Below are 25,475 nucleotides of genomic sequence, written 5' to 3' on the forward strand. Positions count from 1 at the left end.
CCCAGATTCTCCAGTCTCTCCACATAACTGAAGTCTCACATCCCTGGTACTATTCTAGTAAATCTCTCCTGCACCCTCTCTAAAGCCTTGGCATCCTTCCTAAAGTGTGGTGCCCAGAATTGGATATAATACAACAGCTGGGGCCTAACCACTGATTTATGAAGGTTTAGCATAACTTCCTTGCTTTTATACTCTATGCCTATCCTGAACATTGGGACCAGTTCTGGGGCAGAAGGTGATCTGTTCAAGATGGACGGGTTGCACCTCAACAGAGCTGGGACCAGTGTCCTCGCGGGGAGGTAAACGGGTGCTGTGGGGGGAGGGTTTAAACTAATTTGGCAGGGGATGGGCACCAGGATGAAACATTAGAGAGGAGAAACAAGGTGCACAAAGGAATGGAAGAGAAAACTAGCACTAGAGTAAAGAATACTTCAGAAATAGGATGGATCAAACAGGCGGCAAATGGGAGGCAGTCTACGATGAGTTTGGAGTGCATGTGTGTAAATGCACGTGGCGTGGTAAATAAGGTTGGTGAGCCGCAGGCTCAAGTCACCACATAGGACTATGATATAGTGGCAATAACAGAGTCCTGGCTCAAAGAAGGGGAGGATTGGGTACATAATATTCCTCGCTACAAGGTATTCAGGAAAGATAGGGAAGGAAAGAAAAGGGGGGGGGGGTGGCAGTATTGGTCGAAGACACTATTATAGCACTGGAAAGGGATGATGTAGTTGAGGGGTCAAAGGCAGAATCTATTTGGTTAGAATTAAGGAACAATAGAGGAGCTATTGCACTACTGAGTGTATACTATAGGCCACCAAATAGTGGGAAGGAGATAGGGAAGCAAATTTGCAGGCAAATTACAGAAAGATGCAAGAACTATAGAGTAGTGATAACGGGGGACTTCAATTATCCCAATATAGACTGGGATAGTAACAGTGTAAAGGGAAAAGAAAGGGAAGATTTTCTGAAATATGTACAAGAGAACTTTCTTGATCAGTGTGTTTCCAGCCCAACGAGGAAGGAAGCAGTGCTGGATCTAGTTCTGGGGAATGAAGTGGGGCAGGTGGAGCATGTTTCAGTGGGGGAGCATTTGGGGAAGAGTGATCATAATATCATTAGGTTTAGAATAGTTGTAGAAAATGACAAGCATAAAAATATTAACTGGAGGAGGGCTAATTTCAATGAGTTAAAAAGGGATCTTACCCTGGTGGATTGGAATCAAAAATTGGTAGGCAAAAAGTAATTGAGCAATGAGAGGCCTTCAAGGAGGAAATGGTTTGGGTGCACCCGAACATTCCCACATAGGGGAAAGGAAGGGCATCCAAAGCTAGAGCTCCCTGAATGACTAAAGATATAGAGATTAAAATGAAGCAGAAAAAGGAGGCTTATGACAAATGCAAGATTCATAATACAGTGGAGAACCAAGCTAAATACAGAAAGTACAGAGGAGATCGAAAAAAAGGGAATTAGAGGGGCAAAGAGAGAGTATGAGAATAGATTAGCAGCTAACATAAAAGGGAACCCAAAAGTCTTTTATAAACATATAAATAATAAAAGGGTAGTCAAAGGAAGGGTGGGGCCGGTTAGGGAGAAAAAAGATCTTTTTGTGGAGGCAGAGGGCATGGCTGAGGTACTAAATGAATACTTCACATTGGTCTTCACTAGAGAAGAGGATGTTGCAAATGTAGCAGTAAATGAGGAGGTAGTAGTGATATTGGATAGGATAAAAATAGATAAAGAGGAGGTACTTAAACGATTGGCAGTACTCAAAGTAAAGACACCCGTTCCTCATGGGATTCATCCTAGGTTACTGAGGGACGTAAGGGTGGAAACTGCGGAGGCTCTGGCCACACTCTTCCAATCCTCCTTAGATATGGGGATGGTGCCTTAGGGCTAGAGTTCTGCAAATGTTACACCCCTATTCAAAAAAGGGAGAGGGATAAACCTGACAATTACAGGCCAGTTAGCCTAGCGTCGGTGGTAGGGAAACTTTTAGAGACAATAATGTTTAGAATGGCCCCGTGGAATGGGGCTGTGTGTGTTGAGCCCAGGAGTGGGAATGGTCTGAGTGTGTTTTTTTTTTAAACGCAGCGAGTTGTAATGATCTGGAATGCACTGCCTGAAAGGGTGGTGGAAGCAGATTCAATAGTAACTTTCAAAAGGGAATTGGATAAATACTTGAAGGGAAAAAATTCACAGGGCTATGGGGAAAGAGCAGGGGTGTTTGATAAATTGGATAGCCCTACCAAAGAGCCAGCACAAGCATGATGGCCGAATGGCCTCCTCCTGTGCTGTACCTAGTATGATACAATGATAATCCGCAACAAAAGTAATTGGCACTTGGAAAAGTATGGGCTGATTAATGAAAGTCAGCACGGATTTGTGAAAGGAAAATGGTGTTTGACTAACTTGATTGAGTTCTTTAACGAAGTAATGGAGAGGCTTGATGAGGTTAGTGCAGTTGATGTTGTGTATATGGACTTTCAAAAGGCATTTGATAAAGTACCACATAATAGACTTATTAGCAAAATTGAAGCCCGTGGGATTAAAGGGACAGTGGTAGTGTGGATACAAAATTGGCTAGGGGACAGGAAGCAGAGAGTAATTGTAAACAGTTGTTTTTCAGACTGGAGAGAAGTGGTGTTCCGCAGGGATCAGCTCTTTTTGATTTATATTAATGACCTGGACTTGGGTATACAGGGCCTGATTTCAAAGTCTGTAGATGACACGAAACACGGAAATGTGGTAAACAATGTGGAGGATAGTAACAGGCTTCAGGAGGAGTTGGACAGACTGGTGAAATGGGCAGACACATGGTAGATGAAATTTAATGCCGAGAAGTGTGAAGTGATATATTTTGACAGGAAGAATGAGGAGAGGCAATACAAACTAAATGGTTCAATTTGAAAAAGGGGTGCAGGAACAGAGAGACTTGGGGGTGTATGTACACAAATTTTTGAAGATGTCAGGACAAGTTGAGAAGGCTATTAAAAAAGCATGTGGGATCCTGGGCTTTATTAACAGATGTGGAGATGCCGGTGATGGACTAGGCTTCGAGGAGCTCCTGAACATTTACCTGAGGAAGGAGGAAGCCTGCGAAAGCTTGTGAATTTAAAATAAAATTGCTGGACTATAACTTGGTGTTGTAAAATTGTTTACAATTTATTAACAGAGGCATGGAGCAGGGAAATTATTATAAAACTTTATAAAACATTGGTTAGGCCTCATTTGGAGTTTTGTTTTCAATTCTGGGCACCACACTTTAAGAAGGATGTCAAGTCCTTAGACAGGGTGCAGGAGAGATTTACTAGAATGGTACTAGGGATGAGGGACTTCAGTTATGTGGAAAGACTGGAGAAGCTGGGGTTGTTCTCCTTAGAGCAGCGAAGGTTAAGGGGAGATTTGATAGAGGTGTTCAAAATCATGAAGGGTTTTGACAGAGTAAATAAGGAAAAACTGTTTCCAATAGCAGAGGTGTTGGTCACCAGAGGACACAGATTTAAGGTGATCAGCAAAAGAGCCAGAGGCGACATTAGGAAGCATTTCTTTACGCAGCAAGTTGTACTGGTCTGGAATGCACTGCCTGAAAGGGTGGAGGAAGCAGTTTCGATAATAACTTTCAAAAGGGAATTGGATAAATACTTGAAGGGAAAAAAAATTAAAGGGCTATGGGGAAAGAGCAGGAAAGTGGGACTCATTGGATCGCTTTACCAAAGAGCCGGCACAGGTATGATGGACTGAATGGCCTCCTTTTGCGCCGTATCCTATTATGATACTTTGATACTATGCCTCTGTTTATAAAGCCAAGGATACCATATGTTTTTTTAACAGCCTCCTCAACTTGTCCTGCTACCTTCAAAGATTTGTGTACGTACATCCCCAGATCTCTCTGTTTCTGCACCCCCTTTAAAATTGTTCCATTTAGTTTATATTGCCTCTTCTCAATCTTCCTACCAAACTGCATCGCTTCACACTTCTCTGCGGTAAAATTGCATATGCCATGTGTCTTACATCAAGTTACATCGAGTCTACAGCACAGAAAGAGGCCATTCAACCCAAATGGTCTGTGCCGGCATTTATGCTTCACACAAGCCTCCTCCCTCCCTATTTCATCTAACCCTATCAGCATACACTTCTATTCCTTTCTCCCTCGTGTGCTTATCTAGCTTCCCCTTAAATGCATCTATGTTATTTGCCTCAACTACTCCTTGTGGTAGTGCGTTCCACATTCTTACCACTCTTTGGGTAAAGAATTTCCTCCTGAATTCCCTCGTGGATTTATTAGTGACTATCTTATATTGATGACCTCTAATGTTGGACTCCCCCACAAGTGGAAACATTTAATCTACGTCCACCCTATGAAACCCTTTCATTATCTTAAAGACCTCTATCAAGTCACCCCTCCGCCTTCTCTTTTTTTAAAGAGAAAAGAGCGCCAGCCTGTTTAGTTTTGCCAGATAAGTATGTCCTCTCAGTTCTGGTATCATCCTTGTGAATCTTTTTTGCACCTTCACCAACGCCTCTACATCCTTTTTATAATATGGAGACCAGAACTGTGCACAATACTCCAAGTGTGGTCCAACCAAGGTTCTATACAAGTTTAACACAACTTCTCTGTTTTTCAATTCTACCTCTATAGGAATGAGCCCCAGTGCTTGGTTTGTCTTTTTTATGGCCTTATTAATCTGCGTCGCTACTTTTAGTGATTTGTGTATCTGTACCCCCTAGATCTCTTTGCTCCTCTACCCCATTTAGATTCTTATTATCCAAGCAATATGTGGCCTCCTTATTCTTCCTATCAAAATTCACCACCTCACACTTCGCTATATTGAAATTCATTTGCCAATTACAAGCCCATTTTGTAAATTTATCAATGTTTTCTTGCATTTTAACGCATTCTTCCTTTGTATTAAATACATCCCCCGATTTAGTCATCCGCAAATTTTGAAATTGTACTTCTGATTCCCGAGTCCAAATCGTTAATGTAAATTGTGAACAACAGTGGTTCCAGCACCGATCTCTGTGGAACACCACTTCCCACCTTTTGCCAGTCTGAGTAGCTACCCTTAACCCCTACTCTCTGTTCTCTGTTTTGTAGCCAGTTTGCATTCCATTCTGCTACCTATCCCCTCACTCCACATGCTCTGACCAGTGTGGTAATTTATCAAAGGCGTTTTGAAAATCCAAATGTATTACATCTACTGCATTACCCTTGTCTACTCTTTCTGGTACTCCTTCAACGAATTCAATAAGTTTGGTCAAGCATGACTTTCCCTTCTGAAATCCGTGCTGACTACTCCATTATATTTTCGTTTTCTAGTTGTTTTTCTATTACATCTTTGAGTAAAGATTCCATTATCTTTCCTACCACTGACGTTAGGCTAATTGGTCTATAGTTCCCTGGACTGGTTTTATCTCCCTTTTTAAATATAGGAATCACATTAGCTGTTCACCAGTCCTCTGGCACTATTCCCTTTTGTAATGAATTTTCATATATATGTAATAGTGCCTTTGCTATCTCTTCCGTGACTTCTTCTAATAGAAATGGATGCAATCCATCCAGACCAGGGGTCTTATCATAGAATCATAGAAAGGTTACAGCACGGAAGAAGGCCATTCAGCTCATCAAGTCCGTGCCAGCTCCATGCAAAAGCAATTCAGCTAGTCCCACTCACCCGCTCTATCCCCATAGCCCTGCAAATTCTGCCCTTTCAAGTACTTATCCAGTTCCCTTTTGAAGGCCACAATTGAATCTGCCTCCACCACCCCCTTAGGCAGTGCATTCTAGATCCTAACCACTCGCTGTTTAAAAAAGTTTTTCCTCATGTCACCTTTGGTTCTTTTGTCAAATCCTTAAATCTCTGTTCTCTGGTTCCTGACCCTTCCGCTAATGGGAACAGTTTCTCTCTATCTATTCTGTCTAGACCCTTCATGATTTTAAATACCTCTATCAAATCTCCACTCAACCTCCTCTGTTCCAAGGAGAACAACCCCAGCTTCTCCAGTCTACCCATGTACTAAAGTCCCTCATCCCAGGAATCATTCTAGTGAATCTTTTCTGCATCCTCTCTAAGGCTTTCACATCTTTCCTAAAGTGCAGTTCCCAGAAATGGATACAATACTCCAGTTGTGGTCGAACCAGTGTTTTAAAAAGGTTCATCATGATTTCCTTGCTTTTGTACTCTATGCCTCGATTTGTAAAGCCCAGGATTTCTTATGCTTTTTTAACTGCTTTCTCAACCTGCCCTACCACCTTCAACGATTTGTGCACATATACCCCCAGATCTCTCTGTTCCTGTACCCCTTGTAGAATTGTGCCCTCTAGTTTATATTGCCTCTCCCCGTTCTTCCTACCGAAATGTATCACTTCGCATTTTTCTGTGTTAAATTTCATCTGCCACATGTCCGCCCATTCCACCAGCCTATCGATATCCTCTTGAAGTGTATCATTCTCCTCCTCACTGTTCACTACCCTTCCAAGTTTTGTGTCATCTGCAAATTTGGAAATTGTGCCCTGTACACCCAAGTCCAAGTCATTAATATATATCAGGAAAAGCAGTGGTCCCATCACTGACCCCTGGGGAACACCACTGTACACCTCCCTCCAATTCGAAAAACATCCGTTCACCACTACTCTCTGCTTCCTGTTACTTAGCTAATTTTGTATCCATGCTGCTACTGCTCCCTTTATTCCATGGGCTTCAATCTTGATGACAAGCCTATTATGCAGCACTTTATCAAACACCTTTTGAAAGTCCATATACACCACATCAACCACACTGCCCCAATCGACCCTCTCTGTTACCTCATCAAAAAACTCTATCAAGTTAGTTAAACACGATTTGCCTTTAACAAATCCTAGCTGGGTTTCCCTAATCAATCCATACTTGTCCAAGTGACTGTTAATTTTGTCCCCAGATTATCATTTCTAAAAGTTTCCCCACCACCGAGGTTAAACTGACTGGCCTGTAGTTGCTGGGTTTATCCTTCCATCCTTTTTTGAACAAGGGTGTAACATTTGCAATTCTCCAGTCCTCTGGCATCACCCCCGTATCTAAGGATGTTTGGACGATTATGGCCTGTACCACCACAATTTCCACCCTTACTTCCCTCAGCAACCTAGGATGCATCCCATCTGAACCGGGTGATTTATCTGAGTTTGATTGGTTTACCATTTATCTCCCACCTTTCTATCTTAAATATCTTTATCTTATCTGCAAGCGTGACCATGATCCTGACCCCGACCTGCGGTCGCTTGTCATTTTAATTCTCCGTCCCACTCCCACTCTGATCTCTGTCCTCGGCCTCCTACACTGTTCTAATGAAGCTCAACAGAAGCTTGAGGAACAGCACCTCATCTTTCGATCAGTCACTTTACAATCGTCTGGACTCAACATTGATTTCAATAACTTCAGATCATAAACACTGCTCCCATTTTTTCAGACAGCAGGTGCTGGTAATGGTTCTGATGTTGCCATTTACAGCTCCTCTAGACCCATCTTTTGTTTCTTTACTTGTCCCATTACCACCCTCCTTGTCTTGCACCATCATCCCTTTTGTCATTTAATCACTCCTGCCCTCCACTCTATCACAGACCTTCCCATTTGTTCTTTCCTCCCCTCCCCTTCCCCCTCGCTTTTCCCAGCTCTGTACTTGCTTAAAAACGGTTAAATCTTCAACTTCTTCCAGTTCTGATGAAAGGTCATCGAGCTGAAACGTTAACTCTGTTTCTTTCTCCACAGATGTTGCCTGACTTGCTGAGTATTTCCAGCATTTTCTGATTTTTTATTTCAGATTTTCAGCATCCGCAATATTTTGTTTTTGATCTTTATATCTTTTTTGATCTCTTCTTCTAGTGTCATACCCACCTTGTTAGTCTCCCTGGTAAATAATGAAGCAAAATAACTATTCAATATTTCTGCCATTTCACTGTCATTACCTGTGAGTTTATGTTGTGTATCCCTCAGTGGCCCTAACCCTATTCTGATTTTTCTTTTGTTATTTACGTGTCTGTAGAATATTTTACTATTTCTTTTTATATTCCCTGATAATTTAATCTCGTAGTTCTTCTTTGCTTTCCTAATTGTTTTCATGACATCCGTCCTAGCCTCTTCGTATTCCCTTTGGTCATCTTGTCCTTTTTTGTCTATGTACTTAGATTATGTCTTTTTCTTTAGTTTCAATTTTACCCTTATCTGTTTATTCATATCCATGGTGTTTCATTATTGGCTAGTTTGTTCTTGTTCTTTTAGAGGAATATATTTCTCCTGAACTCTATTGATCACCGTTTTAAGTATTTCCCACTGCTGTTCTATCTCTTTGTCTGCCAATTTTTTTTTCAGTATCCCTTCCCTAGTTCTATTCTCATCCCCTCAAAATTAGCTTTTTTCCAATCTATTACTTTGGTCTTTGTCTTACTTATGTCTTTCTCAATCATTATTTTAAACCTCATTATGTTATGATCGCTATTGCTTAGATGGTCCCTTATGCTTACTTCTCTTGTCTGCTCTGGTTCATTTTCCATTACTAGATCCAGCAGAGATTCCTCTCTTGTTGGGCTTCTCACATATTGGGTAAGACAGGAGTCTTGTAAACACTGTAAAAACTTAATTCCCCTTTCCCTTTCTCTTCTTGCCAGTTTATTTGGGGGTAGTTGAAATCTCCCATGATTATTATTTGATATTTTTTTACTTATTTCATAGTTTTCCCATTTCACCAGTCTGTCTATGTCCTCCTGAAGTCTGTTACTATCCCCTGCACTGTTTAGAACATTTCCGAGTTTTGAATCATCTGCAGACTTTGAAATTATGCCCTGTATACCCAAACCTAGGTCATTAATATATATCAAAAAGAGCAGTGGTCCTAATACCAACCCCTGGGGGACACCACTATATATTTCTCTCCAGTCTGAAAAACAACTGTTCTCCATTACTTTCTGCTTTCTGTCTCTTAGCCAATTTCATATCCACGCTGCCATTACCCCTTTAATCCCATGGGCTTCAATTTTGTTAACAAGCCTATTATGTGGTACTTTATCAAACATCTTTTGAAAGTCCAAATACACTTCAACCGCACTACCCTCATCAACCCTCTCCATTACTTCATCAAAGAACTCAATCAAGTTAGTCAAACACGATTTTCCTTTAACAAATCTGTGCTGGTTGTCATTTATTAACCCATATTTATCCAAGTGACAATCAATTCTGTGTCTAAAAGTTTTGCCACCACTGACGTTAGGCTGACTGGCCTGTAATTGCCGAGTTCATCCCTCTCCCCTTTTCTGAACAGGGGTTCAATCCTCCAGTCCTCTTGCACCACTCCCATATCCAAGGAGGATTGGAAGATTGTAACCAGAGCCTCCGCTATCTCCACCCATGCTTCCCTCAGCAACCTTACTCATTAAACGGCTTCCTCCCTAACAAAAACCAGGAGGTTTGACCTTAAGGAAAACCAATGTTTGAGTTGCATTAGTACCACAAACTCGGTTTGTTTCTGGAGTTACTTTCAAATGCCTGCTCACCACCACATACCAATAGCAGCATCATGGTTTAGCTTTAACGTCAGAGAGATTCACACTGAAGAATGGAGTGGGAGAACAAAAGTGAATAATTTCTCTGCTTGAAAAGACCCAAATCAATTTGTCTGTACTCAAATAATGAAGCAGTCCAAGCCCGCATGCAGCAAGACCTGGACAACATCGAGGATTGCGCTCATAAGTGGCAAGTAACATTCGTGCCAGATAAGTGCCAGGCAATGACCATCTCCAACAAGAGAGAGTCTAACCACCTCCCCTTGACATTCAACGGCATTACCATCGCCGAATCCCCCACCATCAACATCCTGGGGATCACCATTGACCAGAAACTTAACTGGACCAGCCATATAAATACTGTGGCAACAAGAGCAGGTCAGAGGCTGGGTATTCTGCGGCGAGTGACGCACCTCCTGACTCCCCAAAGCCTTTCCACCATTTACATCGCACAAGTCAGGAGTGTGATGGAATACTCTCCACTTGCCTGGATGAGTGCAGCTCCAACAACACTCAAGAAGCTCGACACCATCCAGGGCAAAGCAGTTCGCTTGATTGGCACCCCATCCACCACCCTAAACATTCACTCCCTTCACCACCAGTGCACAGTGGCTGCAGAGTGTACCATCCACAGGATGCACTGCAGAAACTCACCAAGGCTTCTTCGACAGCACCTCCCAAACCCGCGACCTCTACCACCTAGAAGGACAAGAGCAGCAGGTACATGGGAACAACACCACCTGCACGTTCCCCTCCAAGTCACACACCATCCCGACTTGGAAATATATCGGCGTTCCTTCATCGTCGCTGGGTCAAAATCCTGGAACCCCCTTCCTAACAGCACTGTGGGAGAACCTTCACCACACGGACCCAAAAAGGCGATTCAAGAAGATGGCTCACCACCACCTTCTCAAGGGCAATTAGGGATGGGCAATAAAATGCCGGCCTCGCCAGCGACGCCCACATCCCATGAACGAATAAAAAAAAAAATCTGTCTCTTTCTCCTCAATCTTCACATTTTAACAACTATTTTGTACTCTCCTAGTCTTTCCCCACCTTCCTGATCTTTATTCTCTCCTGTTACTGGGCTTTCCTGCTCTCCCTGTATTTCTCTCCTCTGTTTGCCCTCTTGTTCTCCTGACAGTTACGTCTCTCCTTTAACCTTTGCCTATATTTCCTAAAAATCATTTCTGTTCCTCATTTATTACCCATCTGCCTGCCTCCATTGTGAAATCCCAACTGTTTCCCAAAAGCTTTAAAGTGAACAATCATCGCAGCAGCGACACTGAAAGTATTCATCAACACTGGCAGTGCCAACACAATCTATGGCCTACGACATCTCATTAACCTTCTAGAATGATAGAATTCTAATATCGCAGTGATATGCCAAACCAGCTTAATCTAACTCTAATATTTTTTAAAATTGAAATAACCTATTTTATATGAACATAAGAGCAGTTATACGCAAGACAAGGTAATTTGATCTATCAAGCTCATCCCTTTAGGAACCTAATTGAAACATCCCTATTGTTTTTGTCTTTTATTACTGTACTTCAAACATTACTCTGAACACTTGTTGCTCTTTGGGTAAAAATGCTCTTCCTAATATATCTGTTTTAAATCTACTTTCCATTAATTTAAATTTTGTGCCCTCTGCTTCTCCTTTCCTGGCTACGTCAAAATGTCAGCAAAACTCAAGCTCTCAGGAGCAATTTTTAACTTTCACCCAAAACGGGCCATGACGTTGGTGGAGCATCTGTGTCATCTGCCTGAAGCCAGCATTGGAGGGCCTGGCCATATGTGCACTAGCAGACACCTTGCTACACCAAGAGAGGGCTGAAAATCCAGAGTGAGTCATGAGTAAGCCAAGCCGAGATTGGCGCTAAAAGCCAACACCAACACCAAGACTGCCTTCTTCTGGGACGCTGCCCACTTAAGAAAAAAAGAACTTGCATTTATATAGCATCTTATTACATCCTCATGACATCCCAAAGTGCTTCATATCTAATGATAGTCAATGGAAATGAAAATCAGGAGAGATGTAAAACATAGGAACATAAGGAAGAGGAGAAGGCCATTCAGCCCCTCGGGCCTACTCCACCATTCAATTAGATCATGGCTGATCTGCACCTCAACTCCATTTTCCTGCCTTTGCTCCATATCCCTTGATGTCCTTATCTAACAAAAATCTATCTATCTAAGTCTGGAAAGCTCCAAATGTCCCAGCATCCACAGCTTTTTGGGGGAGAGAGTTCCAAATTTCTACCAGGTAACCTGACGAAGGAGGAAAGCTCCGAAAGCTTGTGATTTCAAATAAAGCAGTTGGACTATAACCTGGTGTTGTAAGACTCCTTACATTTGTCCACCCCAGTCCATCACCGGCATCTCCACATCAAGAAATTAAATACTCAAGAAGGTCAGAAAGTTTTCAGAATTTACTCAATATTGATGCCAGAATCAGCAAAAACAAACTTTTAAAAAGTTGTGTCATGATGACATGAGTCACCCATCCCACGCTGTGGGTGCAAACTTGAATACAGGCTGTTCACATTGCACAAAAACAGAGTTAGTGTGGTCAAACCCCACCCATGGGAGAGGCCCCAGTATCATTACATAGGCCTTCTGCCTTCACTCTGCTCTGTTTCTAGTCCATCTGCATTTTTCTTGTTTTTAATTTCACACTGTCCTATTTTCTCCCTCCACCCCCCCGGAGAGAGAACGAGAGAGAGGGATAGTAGATACTTCCATAGACACTCGCCGCTGTTCCTTGGTTAACCATTCAGGATCATAAAAATTTGCGGCACAGAAGGAGGCCATTTAGCCCATCGTGTCTGTGCCGGCCAAAAAAGAGCTATCCAGCCTACTTTCATTTTCCAGCTCTTGGTCCGTAGCCTTGTAGGTTATGGCACTTCAAGTGCATATCCAAGTACTTTTTAAATGCGATGAGGGTTTCTGCCTCTACCACCCTTTCAGGCAGTGATTTCCAGATCCCCACCACCCGCTGGATGAAAAAAATTCTCCTCAGCTCCCCTCTAATCCTTCTACCAATTACTTTAAATCTATGCCCCCTGGTTATTGACCTATCTGCTAAGGGTAATAGATTTTTGCTATCCACTTTATCTCGGCCCCTCATAATTTTATATACCTCAATTAAATCTCCCCTCAGCCTCCTTTGTTCCAAAGAAAACAACCCCAGCCTATCCAATCTTTCCTCATAGCTAAAATTCTCCAGTCCAGGCAACATCCTCGTAAATCTCCTCTGTACCCTCTCTAGTGCAATCACATCTTTCCTGTAATGTGGTGACCAGAACTGTACACAGTACTCTAGCTGTGGCCTAACAAGTGTTTTATACAGTTCTAGCATGGAGAAGTTGGCTAAGTAAGAACATAAGAAACCAGGAAATGAGAAAAGACTATTCACCTCATCAAATCCACTCCTTCCACAGACCACATACAATTCCATGGACTCTACCCCACCCACTTGCATTTCTAAAAGAAAATTTTGCATAAATACCGCCTGATCCCAAAAGTTATATCGCAAAACTCCAGCATATTCATAAATGCACACACCGACATTGTTCAACTTTGATCTGCTGTCCTGCATAGACAATATCCTGATCCATGCAGCACGGGAAGGAATCTTTTTTTGCCTCCTCTGCAGTCCTCCTGCCTATTGTTGATCAAATGTAGATTGGCAAAGCGAGCCCTCACTCACAATCCCAAACGTTAACGTCAAGCGAGACAGGGATTTGAACCCATGCCTCCTAATTGGGAACCCAGCTCTTTGGATAGATACTGGCTGCTCAAAGCTCTGTCCCTTAAAAAACACAAACAGCTTTACTGAAAACGAATGTCTTTAGTTACCTCTGTACTGAAACAGCTCTCGTCTTCTGTCCTATATATCTTGTAGTCTCCATCAGCTTTGCGGTTTTGGTCCATAGCGCCTCCAATCTGAAGGGCTTCTTGATCTTCTTTGTGATCGGGGACTAGCTGCCATTCTGGCTGGTCCCTCAGTTTGGACTGTTGAGTGCATGGGCGATTTAACAAAAACGACAAAGGACAGGGGGGAAATAAAAAAAACAAAAATGGGTATAGTAGACGACTAAAAAACTACAAGACAAAGAAAAGCGTGAAAAGAAAAACCAACTTAAACACAGTGGCATAAGAGAGTGATGAAAACAGAACCAAAATGAGAATGAGCAAAATGATGGGCTGAAACATCTGAAAAGAAAGAAGAGAAAGAGAGGAAAAAAGAATGCAAACACTCGTTATGAGGCGCATGCAATGAAGGATGCATGAATCAAACCAACGGCAAGCGTACAGATCATGAAAGAATTTTGATATAGGGTTTGCCCATCCTCGCAGGAGCCATGCAGAAAGCATCATCCAGGGGTGGTTCGTCATCCAGAGGCAAGCATCATCCACAAATCATTGTGCTGCCTGCCCGAGGACACCGTGCGCTCCCTTGCGTAGAGGAGGGAACGCTTGATTGGACGGCGTGCACCCCTTGGCTCTTTCCGTGGATCGTTAAGCGAATTGTGCGTCTTGAACCGCCTCTGGTATTCTGTGGTTCAGCTCATGGAATCTGATCCAAGGGATTGGAAGAACTCATAGTGATTGGGACTACTGCCATTAACGAACGGATACGCCTACAAAATACTGTTGGTGATGTCAGTGGATGAATGACATTGCTTTGATCACTACTTTAACCCGGGTTTATTAACCTGCTTATTTTAAACGGGGTATCACCTCACTACACTAACGGACAAATGTATTAAATATTCGTCTGCTAACATCACCAATAGGAAGTCTTAGGAAGTCTAGTGACATTTACAAACTACTCTGTGCTTAGTCATAACAGTCTCTAAATGTGCCATGTGTGGTGCTGAAGAGGTTATTGTTTTCTACTTCCATTTCCTCTCTGAAGGTAGTGGCTCATACCGAGATAGGGTCCCATTGGACGTTAGCAGGCCTCTGGCACCTTGTTAAGGTGGCCATTCTTGACATCTGAGCCAAGACTGTGATCGTCAGCAAACTTCAGTGTTGGAAGGCACTGAAGCCAAGCTCCAAACTATCCACAATCGACACAACACCAGTCAGTGATTAGTAATCTGGTAGTGTTGTCTTCCCCTCCATGGCAGAGGAAAGGATGGGTTGTAGCTAGCAATTTGAAGTTTGTACACACACTAGCCGATCTGATTTCCCCCACCCCACTTGCCATCCCCACCATTCTATACCCAACCCAGGCCAGATCAGGGAGGCGCAAACAGAATTGTAACCGGTGAGATTTGGCTGTTTCGACACTGGTAGAACAGCTGAGTCTCACAGCTAATCAACATGTCTGGAGATCACAGACTGATCTGTACATCCATTTACAGATCTCCCCGGCCCACTGATGAAATCAATCAAACTTCTTACCATTTAAATTTATAAATGAATTAAAAATATTAATTAAGGTTCGGTATAAACTTTAGTCAGCTGACAGATGTGGTGAAATCATGGCTTCTAATTGCACCAGTAGATGTAGGGATGAAAGGACTTTAGTTACGTGAATAGACTGGACAAGTTGGGGTTGTTCTCCTTGGAACATAAAAGGTTGCGAGGGGATTTGATCGAGGTATTCAAAATCATGAAGGGTAGCTAGAGAGTAGCTAGTGAGAAACTGTTCCCATTGGCGGAAGGGTCATGAACCAGAGGACATAGATTTAAGGTGATTGGCAAAAGAACCAAAGGTGACATGAGGAAAAAGTTTTTTTTTACACAGTGAGTGGTTAGGATCTGGAATGTACTGCCTGAGGGGGTGGTGGAGGCAGATTCAATCATGGTCTTCAAAAGAGAACTGGATAAGTACTTGAAAGGGAAAAATTTGCAGGGCTGCGGGGATAGGGTAGGGGAGTAGGAACAGCTGGATTGCTCTTGCATAGAGCCAGCGGGGACTTGATGGGCCGAATGACCTCCTTCCATGCTGTAACCTTTCTATGATTCTATGTACAGAGGAACAGGAGTAGGCCATTCAACCTCTCGAGCCGATCCGCCATTCAATGAGATCATGGCTGATCTGTATGTTAACTACATTTACCTGCCTTGGTTCCATACCCCTAAACACCTTTAACTTACAGAAATCTATGTATTTATGGGGAGAGTTTTATTAGCTTTATTTAACACTCCACTGTGATGGGCTAAGTGAACTGCAGCAGAACAGAAAATAGGCAGGGTCATCTTGCAGGATGAACACCACCCCCACTGTAGTCCTGCAAAATAAAACTGTATGCCATGGTGCATGCCAGGCTACCTAGCTTAAGGACATTTAAGCCAATTTTAGTGCCCCCACCACTTTCCCCACTGAGATGAACTAACTCAGCATAAAGCTGGGGTCGTGGCTGGTTTGTGTGGGTCAGTACCCCATTACATGGCACATTTATCCACTGAGCGATTAGGGTATATGTTTTGTTCAGGTTTAATTAACCATTCCATTCCGCAACACGAACACCCTCACCTTTATGAGCACGTTCAAACAGTGTAAACAGCTGCTATATTTTGCAAAGTTCAAAGTCAAACAGAGGATGGGACAGCAAGGGGTCCGGTGGGAGGAAAGGTGGGAAAGGAGTTAATCATGGCCTTTAAATTTGAGGTGAAGCCAATGAAAACTCATCAAAAACTTTCGTAACCCTAATAATTAATTCCTCCTTGTCACATGGAGGTAAAGCTGGACTTTAATTCAAGGGCCAGATATTTTAGAATGTCCAGTCAGCGAACTCCAAAACTGGACTATCTGGCCTACAACCAGACAAGTGGGAACTCTTCTTTGCTTCACGAAGCAAGCAATAAAACATTGCTCACACCAGGGTTTCAGTCACATAGTCGGTTTGGAACTCATTCTGAAGGTGCCGCTCATGTACTAGCTATCCAATATTTTGGGCAAATAGCACAGAAAGAGGAAAAGCACCTCCTTCTCCTTCATCAAGTCAACTATTATAGACTTGCTCGAGCCCAGGGATGAAATAGCTGCATGTTTCCCTTCCCCCAATCCCTTAGTCTGATTATCACCTCGAGAATGTGTGGAAGTGACAAACTATTGAATTTTCCACTGCCCCTGGTCGATGATGGCCCTGGAACACCAGGGGGTGAGTTGAATTGATGGCACACTGCCCTTAAATCTACAAGGGGTAGAAATTCTGTTCCTGTGCCTGCCAGCCCCAATTTTCCCGGCATTAAAGTGAATTGGCGGAAAATCTAATGCTGGCAAGCACAGAAGTAGAATTTGTACCGCATTTTTTTAAAAAATGAAACTGATTTCTAAAGTATGGCCTACTGTAAAAAAAGCACTCTTAAAGTAAACAGATTTTTTAATTAAAAAAAATCTAGAATTCCAATAGTGCTATACCTTAAACATTTACCTGAGGAAGGAGGAAGTCTCCGAAAGCTTGTGAATTTAAAATAAAATTGCTGGACTATAACTTGGTGTTGTAAAATTGTTTACAATTAAACAACCTAGTTATATTTGAACTGGGCCCTATGAGCTTTTGAAACTTGTATGTAAATAAACTCTGCTCATTACAATCCAACGTGCCATGGCCTGCTTAGTGGTTTCTCTTGTAATTTTTCCATTTTTTGTTGGAGGCTTCACATCAAACCCCATGAGCTGAGTACAGAATGTATTTAGTAGATGTTTTAGTGCAGTTTGGTTTATGCTTAGTAAAGGAAGCAAAGTGTTATTTAGTTTAAAGGCAGTAGCGGAAGCAGCAGCAGCAGCAGCAGCAGCAGCAGCGTGTGTCTTAAAGGCTGAGAGGTTCGGCTGGGCTTACCTGGAAGTCGGTGACGAGCTCCTTCCCCAGAGTGCCGACAGGAGAGTCTCGAGACATGGATGTCACGGAGGAAAGGCAGCTTGCAGATTCTGTCAGATTGGGCATAGGTGACAAGTCGTCCATTTGTTCCCTGAGTCCTTCCCCGAGATGGTCAACCTTTTCCATGAAGGTGTGCAACTCGGAGCGAAACGCCTTCATCCTGGCGTTGATGGTGTCCAATAGCTCGGGTTCATTTCTGCTTTCGCTCCTCTCCCCGTCTTCATTGAAACCTTGATCAGAGCCGGCGCTTGTTGCCAGCAACTTGGCATCGTAGATCAGGCTGTCCGTGTCGGTAATAAGGCGATCTACCGTCCGACCCAGACGCTCGGCCTCACGTTTAATGTTGACGAGAGACTCTGTATCTTCCCTCTTCCTCAGCAGCTCCAAGGTGCAGATGTCGCCGATGTCTGACGGTTTGCTGCTCCCGCAGCCGGATATTTTCTCGCAGACCTCTTCAGAGTCGCTCTCCCCGCCGATGGGCCCCTCTCTTTTGGGCTGGGGGTCGGGGTCGGGACCCCGGCTCTCCTCGCCGTCGCTCTCTTTCTTCCCCGGGTCGCTGTCGGCGTCGCTGTCCCTGGGACTGGCGGTGCGGAGGCCCAGGTGAGACGCCAGGTCGTAACGCTGCACGTTGGAAATCAGCACTCGGTTCTCGTACTGGAGCTTCATCACTTTGCCGCTCAGTTCGTTAATCTGGAGCCTGGCTGCTTTCAGCTCTTCCTGCAGTGAGCCGCTGGACTTGAGCGCACCATCTTCAATCCAAGTGGACTCCTGGCCAGCTCCGCACTTCAATAGGTTGAGCTCGTTGGTGAGTTGCTTGTTGTGGTCTTCGATCTCACTGATGGACCGCCGCAGCAACTCAGCCTCTTCTTCCACGAATTGCAGGTGCCGTCGCAGCTCGGTGGCAGACTCAACCGAGTCACCGTACGGCGAGGTAGGAATGCTTGAAACGTGGTCCCGGTTAAGGCAATCCTTGTCATACTGACACTTCATATCGTCCATCTCGGCTTTCAGCCCCCTGTTTTCCACTTCCAGTTCGACGATCTTCCGGCCCAAAATGTTGGCCTCCTCTTCCACAAGCTTCAGCCGCAGTTTTAGCTCAGCCTCTCTAGTACTAGGGGGGCCTCCAGCCTCGCCAGTGGGAAGTGGGCTGTCCACATCCCCATAGATGGACTTATATTTCTGTAACTCGTGCTCCAATTCATCCTTTTCCCTTCCCAGTTTTGCCATTTTCTTGCGCATCAGTGAACCTTCCTCCTTTGCAAACTGGAGCTGGCATTTGAGGTCAGCACTATCTTCCTGAATTTAGAAAGATTAAAGGTCATTGAGCTCTACAGAAGTCAATGTTAAAGTGTTCATCACAACTATTAGGATCCGTCACACCACAGTCTTCCCATAACTTACCCCAGGTTTCAGTATGCACGGTTTCGAAGGCTGAATGTGAAAAGGTTTTTCAGTGATGTACTTAAGGACCTTAATCCATACAAGGACTGATTCTGTGGTCAGGTACTCTTGGTACAGAATGACACTCACGAGGAGTTCTGACCTGGAAATTGTAGGCTCACTGTGCCTGATTTTCCATCCATTTAAACGGAAGGAAAATCAGATTCTGCAGACTTGCGAGTTCCTGGCCAGCACTCCCTGAAAGCACCACTCCATATCTGGAGCGCCCAACTGTGGAATATTATACTTTAAAGACTGGACACTCCAAGGTCTTCTTGTGTTGTGCCAAGGACTCATAATGCGACCTTAAGGAATGACCACTCTAAATTCTTTCAGTCCTAGATCCAATAATTCAATCTACTCACAGATCAAAGAACTGAACATACAGGCCTTTCTATGTTGTAACCCAATTACATACAGCTCTACGGCCTTTCCAAATTATAAGCAGGGAGACACGTAGGTAACTTATTTAAAATAAACTTTCTTTTCACTTTTAGGATTTTAATTATCTGAGACCACTGGTTTGGATCACTGAACTATTTACGCTGCATGGGCAAGTCAGCTTGTGGATGTGGAATGAATCCATTCCCATTTGAAGGTTTGATCGCTGTTTCAAATTGTACGTGTAAAGCTTTGATGTGGACAATTTAAATCAATTTTTATTTGATCACATTCCATTGAAATCAACTTTGAAAGACGATTAAACAGTTGTAGAGCGTATACCAGGCATCGCTCCACAGGAGGGGGAGGGGATGTAAATCAGAGACAAGTTGCCCTACAACAACAACTTGCATGTATATAGCACCTTTAATGAAGTAAAATGTCCCAAGGCGCTTCACAGGAGCGTTATCAGACAAAAAGCCCGAGACCACATTTGTACCAGGTTAATACTACAATTAATGGGGACGGAAAGCGATCTAAAGAGGCAAAAAAGGAACCATGAAAGGGTGGCCACATAAAATTCATTTTTCTAATGGAAGGCTGCAATGCCTCACTAACGGAATTGTTTCATTTTAAAGTTAATTATCAAAAGCCCGAATGTAGAAAAAAAATTAGAACCTAACTTTAAAAAAAAAGTTCATCTGCCCTCCTGAAAATGCTGATCCATTCTATGGTACTGTTATACAGCTGCCATTCTTCACGAGTACATCAACACATCGAGTGGCAGCAGGCTACGTAACCATGCGGGGCATCACAGCTGAGCCTGCTCTGTCGCCACAGGATGTCACACTAGCAGGGGTCACTAGAGAGCCAACAGGGATGACAATCCTGCGTGACTTTTTTTCCCCTCCCTTCCTAGCCTGGCGGTTAACGTCAAAACAATTTTTCCATTTGACATGCTGGAGGGGCAGGTGCACCCATAGAGGGAGAAAGCTGATACTGTACCGCAAGTCAATCTCTCACGGCCCAGTCTCAGGACTGAAGCTAGCAGAAGCCAGAGAGCAGGTTTTAATGAGGGGGGATCTATCCTTTACTCTGTGTAAGGGAGAACTGAAGACTGGATGTAGGGTCTCCACCAGGCCGCTCTTGTTGCACCTGCTGGCAGCCGGCTGAGAATAATATTTTTGGCGGCCTAGCAACAGGCTGCCAATCCTGTCAGACAAGGGAGGTGCATGACATCAGTGAGGGGAATGTATGTCTTACAGGAGAATAATTCTTCTGAGAAAAAAAGTTAGCATCATCACTCCACAACCATTCATTTATGAGTTCAAACTGAAAGGCGAATGAAGTTACAAGTTGATAAAACAAAGATTTAGTCCACGTGGACAAAGGAATTGACAAATATCACTACTACCGACTTCTGTACCGATCAGTGAGATTTGACAAATTAATGGCTGTTTAAACATTATGAAGTTGAATATGAGGGTAAGGGATGCTGGAATCCTGCTCAGGTTGTTGGAGACACTTACCCATCAAAATACACCAGCACCACTGTATCATTACACAGCCACTGTGTTAGATAGGTTTATGGCCCCAATTACATATGGAAAAAATACATTCAATATAACATTACACTTTGAACAATCTGCAAACATAGGGGGAAAGGGGAAAATCTAACTGTTCCTGACTGCTAACCTAGGAGTTGCAGATGCTGACACTTTTGGGGGGGGGGGGGGGAGGGGGAGGTGGTGGGGGCGATTTTAACCCATCTCGCCTGGCAGAAACAGGGCGACTGAGCGGTTAAAATCACTTCCAAAAACTTACCATCCTTTTCCCACCCGCTGCCGCTTTCACTGGGACTTTTTTTAAGGCACCCACCTGACTCAGGCGGAACCTCATCAATACAGGCAAATCGGGGTTGCCGACCCATGTCCTTTCACTTAAAGAACATCAGATGGGCGCAGGAAACAAGCACTTTCCCAATTACTTGTCTGCTTAATGTCAGTCTTGGTGCCTTTAATAATAATTAAAAGAAAAAACACATTTACCTCATTAAAATGAATCGATAGCAGTGGCAGGTCGCTATTGCTGCCAATTAATTTGGTGACATAATTGTGAGGATATCTATTACAGGGATGTTAGTGTGAAGCTTTCCTGTCTAATCCACTGAAATTGTGCTGAGATTCAGCTGTCTCATTTTATTTTAGTGTTCCCACAGCTGTTTCCCATCATGAGTTTAGGCAGAACAGATTGAGACTTGTCTTCCATGTAGTAGCTGTAATCACCACAATGTCACAAATTGGCAGCAGGCGCTCACTTCTAATATTAAAAACTATAGCCCCAAGGCCTGAGTGCAGCATGTGGGGGCTGTGTGGGGGACGGGAAGCACCCATGATGACACCTGCGTGAGGCAAGGGCCATTTTAACTCCCGGGCCTCATTTCCGTGTTTGAAGTCAGACTCTGGTTGAAAACCAGCGGGAATCACCAGATGGCTGGCGGGAGCTTGCGCGGCAGGAAACAGCTACCGTGACCGGATCGAGTGGTCCTTGTCACGAAGCGCTCCTGCCCTTCCTGGCCCACAAGGAAACCTTACCCAGGTCTCTTCTGGCCCCAATCCTGCCCGCTGCCAAGTTTCACAGGGTGGGGGAGAGGGAGCCCGGCACCATGCACGACTCGCGCAACCTGGGGTTAAGATCAGGTCAGGTTCCAAATGACGCCATCGCACCGCGACCGTTGCAGTTTAAGGAGGCTACGCTGTGACTTGCTGCCAGGTTGACCAGGCGGATCCAGCACTACGCGCGACCTGCGTGACCTGGGGTCCGAATGACATCATCGAACAGCGACTTTTACAGTTTAATGGGGCCCCCGCCTGCTTGTGACAGACGCCTCTCCCGAAACCAAAATCAGCGCCGTTAAAATGGCGATGGCGCGAACGAATCAAGAGGACAGCTGAGTGTGGATTAGTATTGGTCCACTCCATTTTATATGGTAAATATTTACAATTGATCATATATACTTATTTAGACTTGCATTTATATGGCACCTTTCATGACCTCAGGATGTCCCAAAGCGCTTTACAACCAATTATGTACTTTTGAAGTGTAGTCAATGTTGTAAAACGAAAAAATACAAACTACAAAGGGACATATATGTGGGAAAATACTTATGCTTTTTCTCCCCTATAAGACAGCTTCAGACCCAAGGTGACACAATCTCCCACACTACATTTGCCGGTGATTTTCTCCCCTGCCCTTGATGGGGTATGATTCCATGGGTACTGATTATCCCGAGCAGCTAATCTCCATGTGTGCGCTAAGATGGTGAGTGCCACAGCAGCGCCTAAGTTTGTCTTCACCCAATGTCCACACATGTACCATTCCAGCAGGGGTTAACATGGCAATCGGGAGGGAGATTCTGCTCTTCTTGTTCTTCTTCCTAATCGGGGACGCTGAGGCCAGTTATAGTGTGCCTATCTACACATGGCTGAGGTCAGGCTGCTTGGTGCAGAACCAAGGATCAAACCCGAGACACTATTGGGCTGCGTAACTCAGCCTCAAATAGTTGCGCCATCAGGTAGCCAACAATAAATTAACAAACACCCTTCCAATTTAAACATCTACATATAAAGATTTGGTTATCAGTCAAAAAAATTCCCAATAATGTAATTAATGTGTTACTGTTTTAGGCCAAAAATACTCTGCTTTTACAGTGGGACCACGATGATTTGCACTCCCAACATCAGTTTTCTCGATTATCTGCTACAATTTTTGTCCATAATGGGAGCTCAATGGGATTGGGGCAGTCAGCATTTAACTTTGTTTCAGAACAGGAGGCCACTTAAAAAAAAAACAGCTCCGCTGATTTTAAAGTTGCTAGTTCTGCTGAGATCAGCGTGGTGAAGTGCTGCTGACAGGATCACTGGAGGTGAGTGCATGCTGCCTTCAGCCCTCAAATCTGTAGCTAGGGAGTTATGGTTAGCATTGGAGAAGCATTTCTGAGTTGGCTCCCTCAGCTTCAAGGTAGGCCAAGCAGCTGTCATCATGGGCAGATTTGAGGGGGGAGCAGTGAGCCAGCAGATCAGCTGATGGTGAGGATTGAGACGAGCAGGTGGGGAGAGGCAGAGCTTACCAGCAGTGTGCAGTAATTTGGAGACTTGTGATTATCCAGTAATTTAAGAACATAAGAAAGCCAAGAACGAGAAAAAAAGACACGACTCATCAACCACACTCCTGTGCAAGGCACCACAAGCTTAAGAACAGACTCCTTGCCTTCTACAATAAAGTCTGGGAACATGAAACTGTGCTGCAAGATTTCAAAGGTGCAAACAATGTACATTTCGACAAAAGCGGATTGTCACTTCTATCGGTAGCAGGTAAAATTCTCGCCTGTATCATCCTCTGCTGACTGAACAAGCAACTAGCGGAACATATTTCTTCCAATGCAGTTTTCAGGCTGGCAGTGTAATATCCAGCATGATTTCTTAGCCTGACAAATCTAGGAAAAGTGTAGGGCAGAGCATCAGGATCCCTCGGTGGTTTTTGTTCACTTGACAAAGGCATTCAGTTCTGTGAATCGTGATACACTGTGGGGAAATTCATCTAAAGTTCTGATGCCCTGGCAGATACCCGAACATTGTTTGGCAATTACACGTTGGTACGATGGGCCGAGTAATCAATCAAGGCCACGTCATCAACATTTACTGTCACTAACGCCGTCAAACAAGGTTGTGTTCTAGCCCGAACCCTGTTTAGCATACTGTTTGCTGCGGCTCTGCTCGAGGGGTTCAAGAACTGTGACAGGGGAATCTCTATTTGATACCGCACAGACGGTGGCATCTTCAAACCAAAGCAATGCAGATAACCGTGCGTGACATGCTCTTTGCTCATGAATGTGCTTTACTCGCCCACACTCTCGAGGGCATCCAGTTGCTAACTGACTGCTTCGCTCGAGCGGCACAGCGCTTTGTCCTTACAATCAAATTCAAAAAGACTGAAGTCATGGGCCAGCTTGTACCTGGCCATCCAGTCACATCCCCTGTGGATTCGATCGATAACGTACCACTTAAAATCATGGACAAATTCTGCTACCTCAGTAGCGTTCTCTCACAGAACGCCACAATCAATGATGACGTCACTCATTGGATTGGCAGTGCCAGCTCCGCCAGATCGAGTTGGTAAACTCGAACGGAGACCCTTATAGGAATGAGGGGTTAGTCTGGCAACAAAATTTGCTATATACCAAGCTGTTGCCCTCACCACCCTACTATAGGGATTGGAGCTGTGGACCTGCTACAGCCATAACATCAAGCGACATGACCATTTCCACTTCCGCTGTCTATGACAACATTGGCATCAAGTGGCAGGACAGGGCGCCTGTCACTGATGTCCTCAAGCACTGCAAAAGAACTGAAACTTAGGCCACGATCAAAAAGGTCCAGTTGCGTTGGTCTGGATACGTCGCTCGCGTGCCTGATTATAGAATTCTCAAAGCCGTCTTCTACGGCAATCTGTAGTCCGGATATCGCAACAGAGGTGGGCAGATGACACGCTTTAAAGATACACTAAAGACCACCTTAAAATCTTGCAGTATTAACCCTGACTCCTGGGATCACGATGGCATCATGTCTGCCGGGTCGGTTTGATTGAATATGAGGCTGTGAGGTTGCGAGATCCAGTTGCCACGCACCTGGCATTCAAATCAACTCATCTACCTGCCTCATCTGGGTTTCAATGCAATATGTTCGGCCGTAAATGGGCGACCAGGATTGGGCTCTTCTCCCATGAGCACCCCCACAACAACTGAGACTCATCTGTCGATTTGATGGGAGACTCCATCATATCATTTATGGGATAAGTGTATCAAAAAACGAATTCAAACTAAACTGCAAGAATAGGACAAGGGGACGCTGCTTCAAACTGGTTAACGGCTAATTTAGGACTGATATCAGGAAATGCTTCTTCACAAAAAGTGATCAAAATGGGCTTTCTGGTAGAGAAGCGGAGGCTAAAACCCTGGAAGTATTTAAGAAACAACTTGATGACGCAATGTGGGGAGTGTAGGGTCTTTCTACATGGAGCAAATAAGATGGGCCGAATGGCTTTCCTTATCCATATTCATCTTGTGACCTTGTAATCAGGGGGCTTGACCTCCCCCAGCCAAGGTCGCCATACTCTGTTCATGCTTCTATTATCTACCAGGATGGGGGAAGGGCCATTCACTTTGGTGGCTAATGTGGTCTCGCAATTGTTGTATCTTATGTTTGTGAAATACCCCTTTA

At 44.1% G+C, this 25,475-nt stretch overlaps 1 protein-coding gene across 2 annotated transcripts in view; it reads right to left on the minus strand.

Annotated features, from left to right (window-relative positions):
• Nucleotides 1-25,475, minus strand: part of LOC137310733 (microtubule cross-linking factor 1) — a 186,059-nt gene that overhangs the window by 77,787 nt on the left and 82,797 nt on the right. For both annotated transcript variants that reach the window (XM_067978397.1, XM_067978396.1), the window contains exons 5-6: nucleotides 17,338-18,672; nucleotides 13,397-13,552 (exon numbers count right to left, since the gene is read on the minus strand). In XM_067978397.1, the coding sequence (XP_067834498.1) occupies nucleotides 13,397-13,552; nucleotides 17,338-18,672 (1,491 nt within the window). The remainder of the gene's footprint in view (nucleotides 1-13,396; nucleotides 13,553-17,337; nucleotides 18,673-25,475) is intronic.

Source organism: Heptranchias perlo, chromosome 3 (assembly GCF_035084215.1).
Source record: "Heptranchias perlo isolate sHepPer1 chromosome 3, sHepPer1.hap1, whole genome shotgun sequence".
Taxonomy (NCBI): domain Eukaryota; kingdom Metazoa; phylum Chordata; class Chondrichthyes; order Hexanchiformes; family Hexanchidae; genus Heptranchias; species Heptranchias perlo.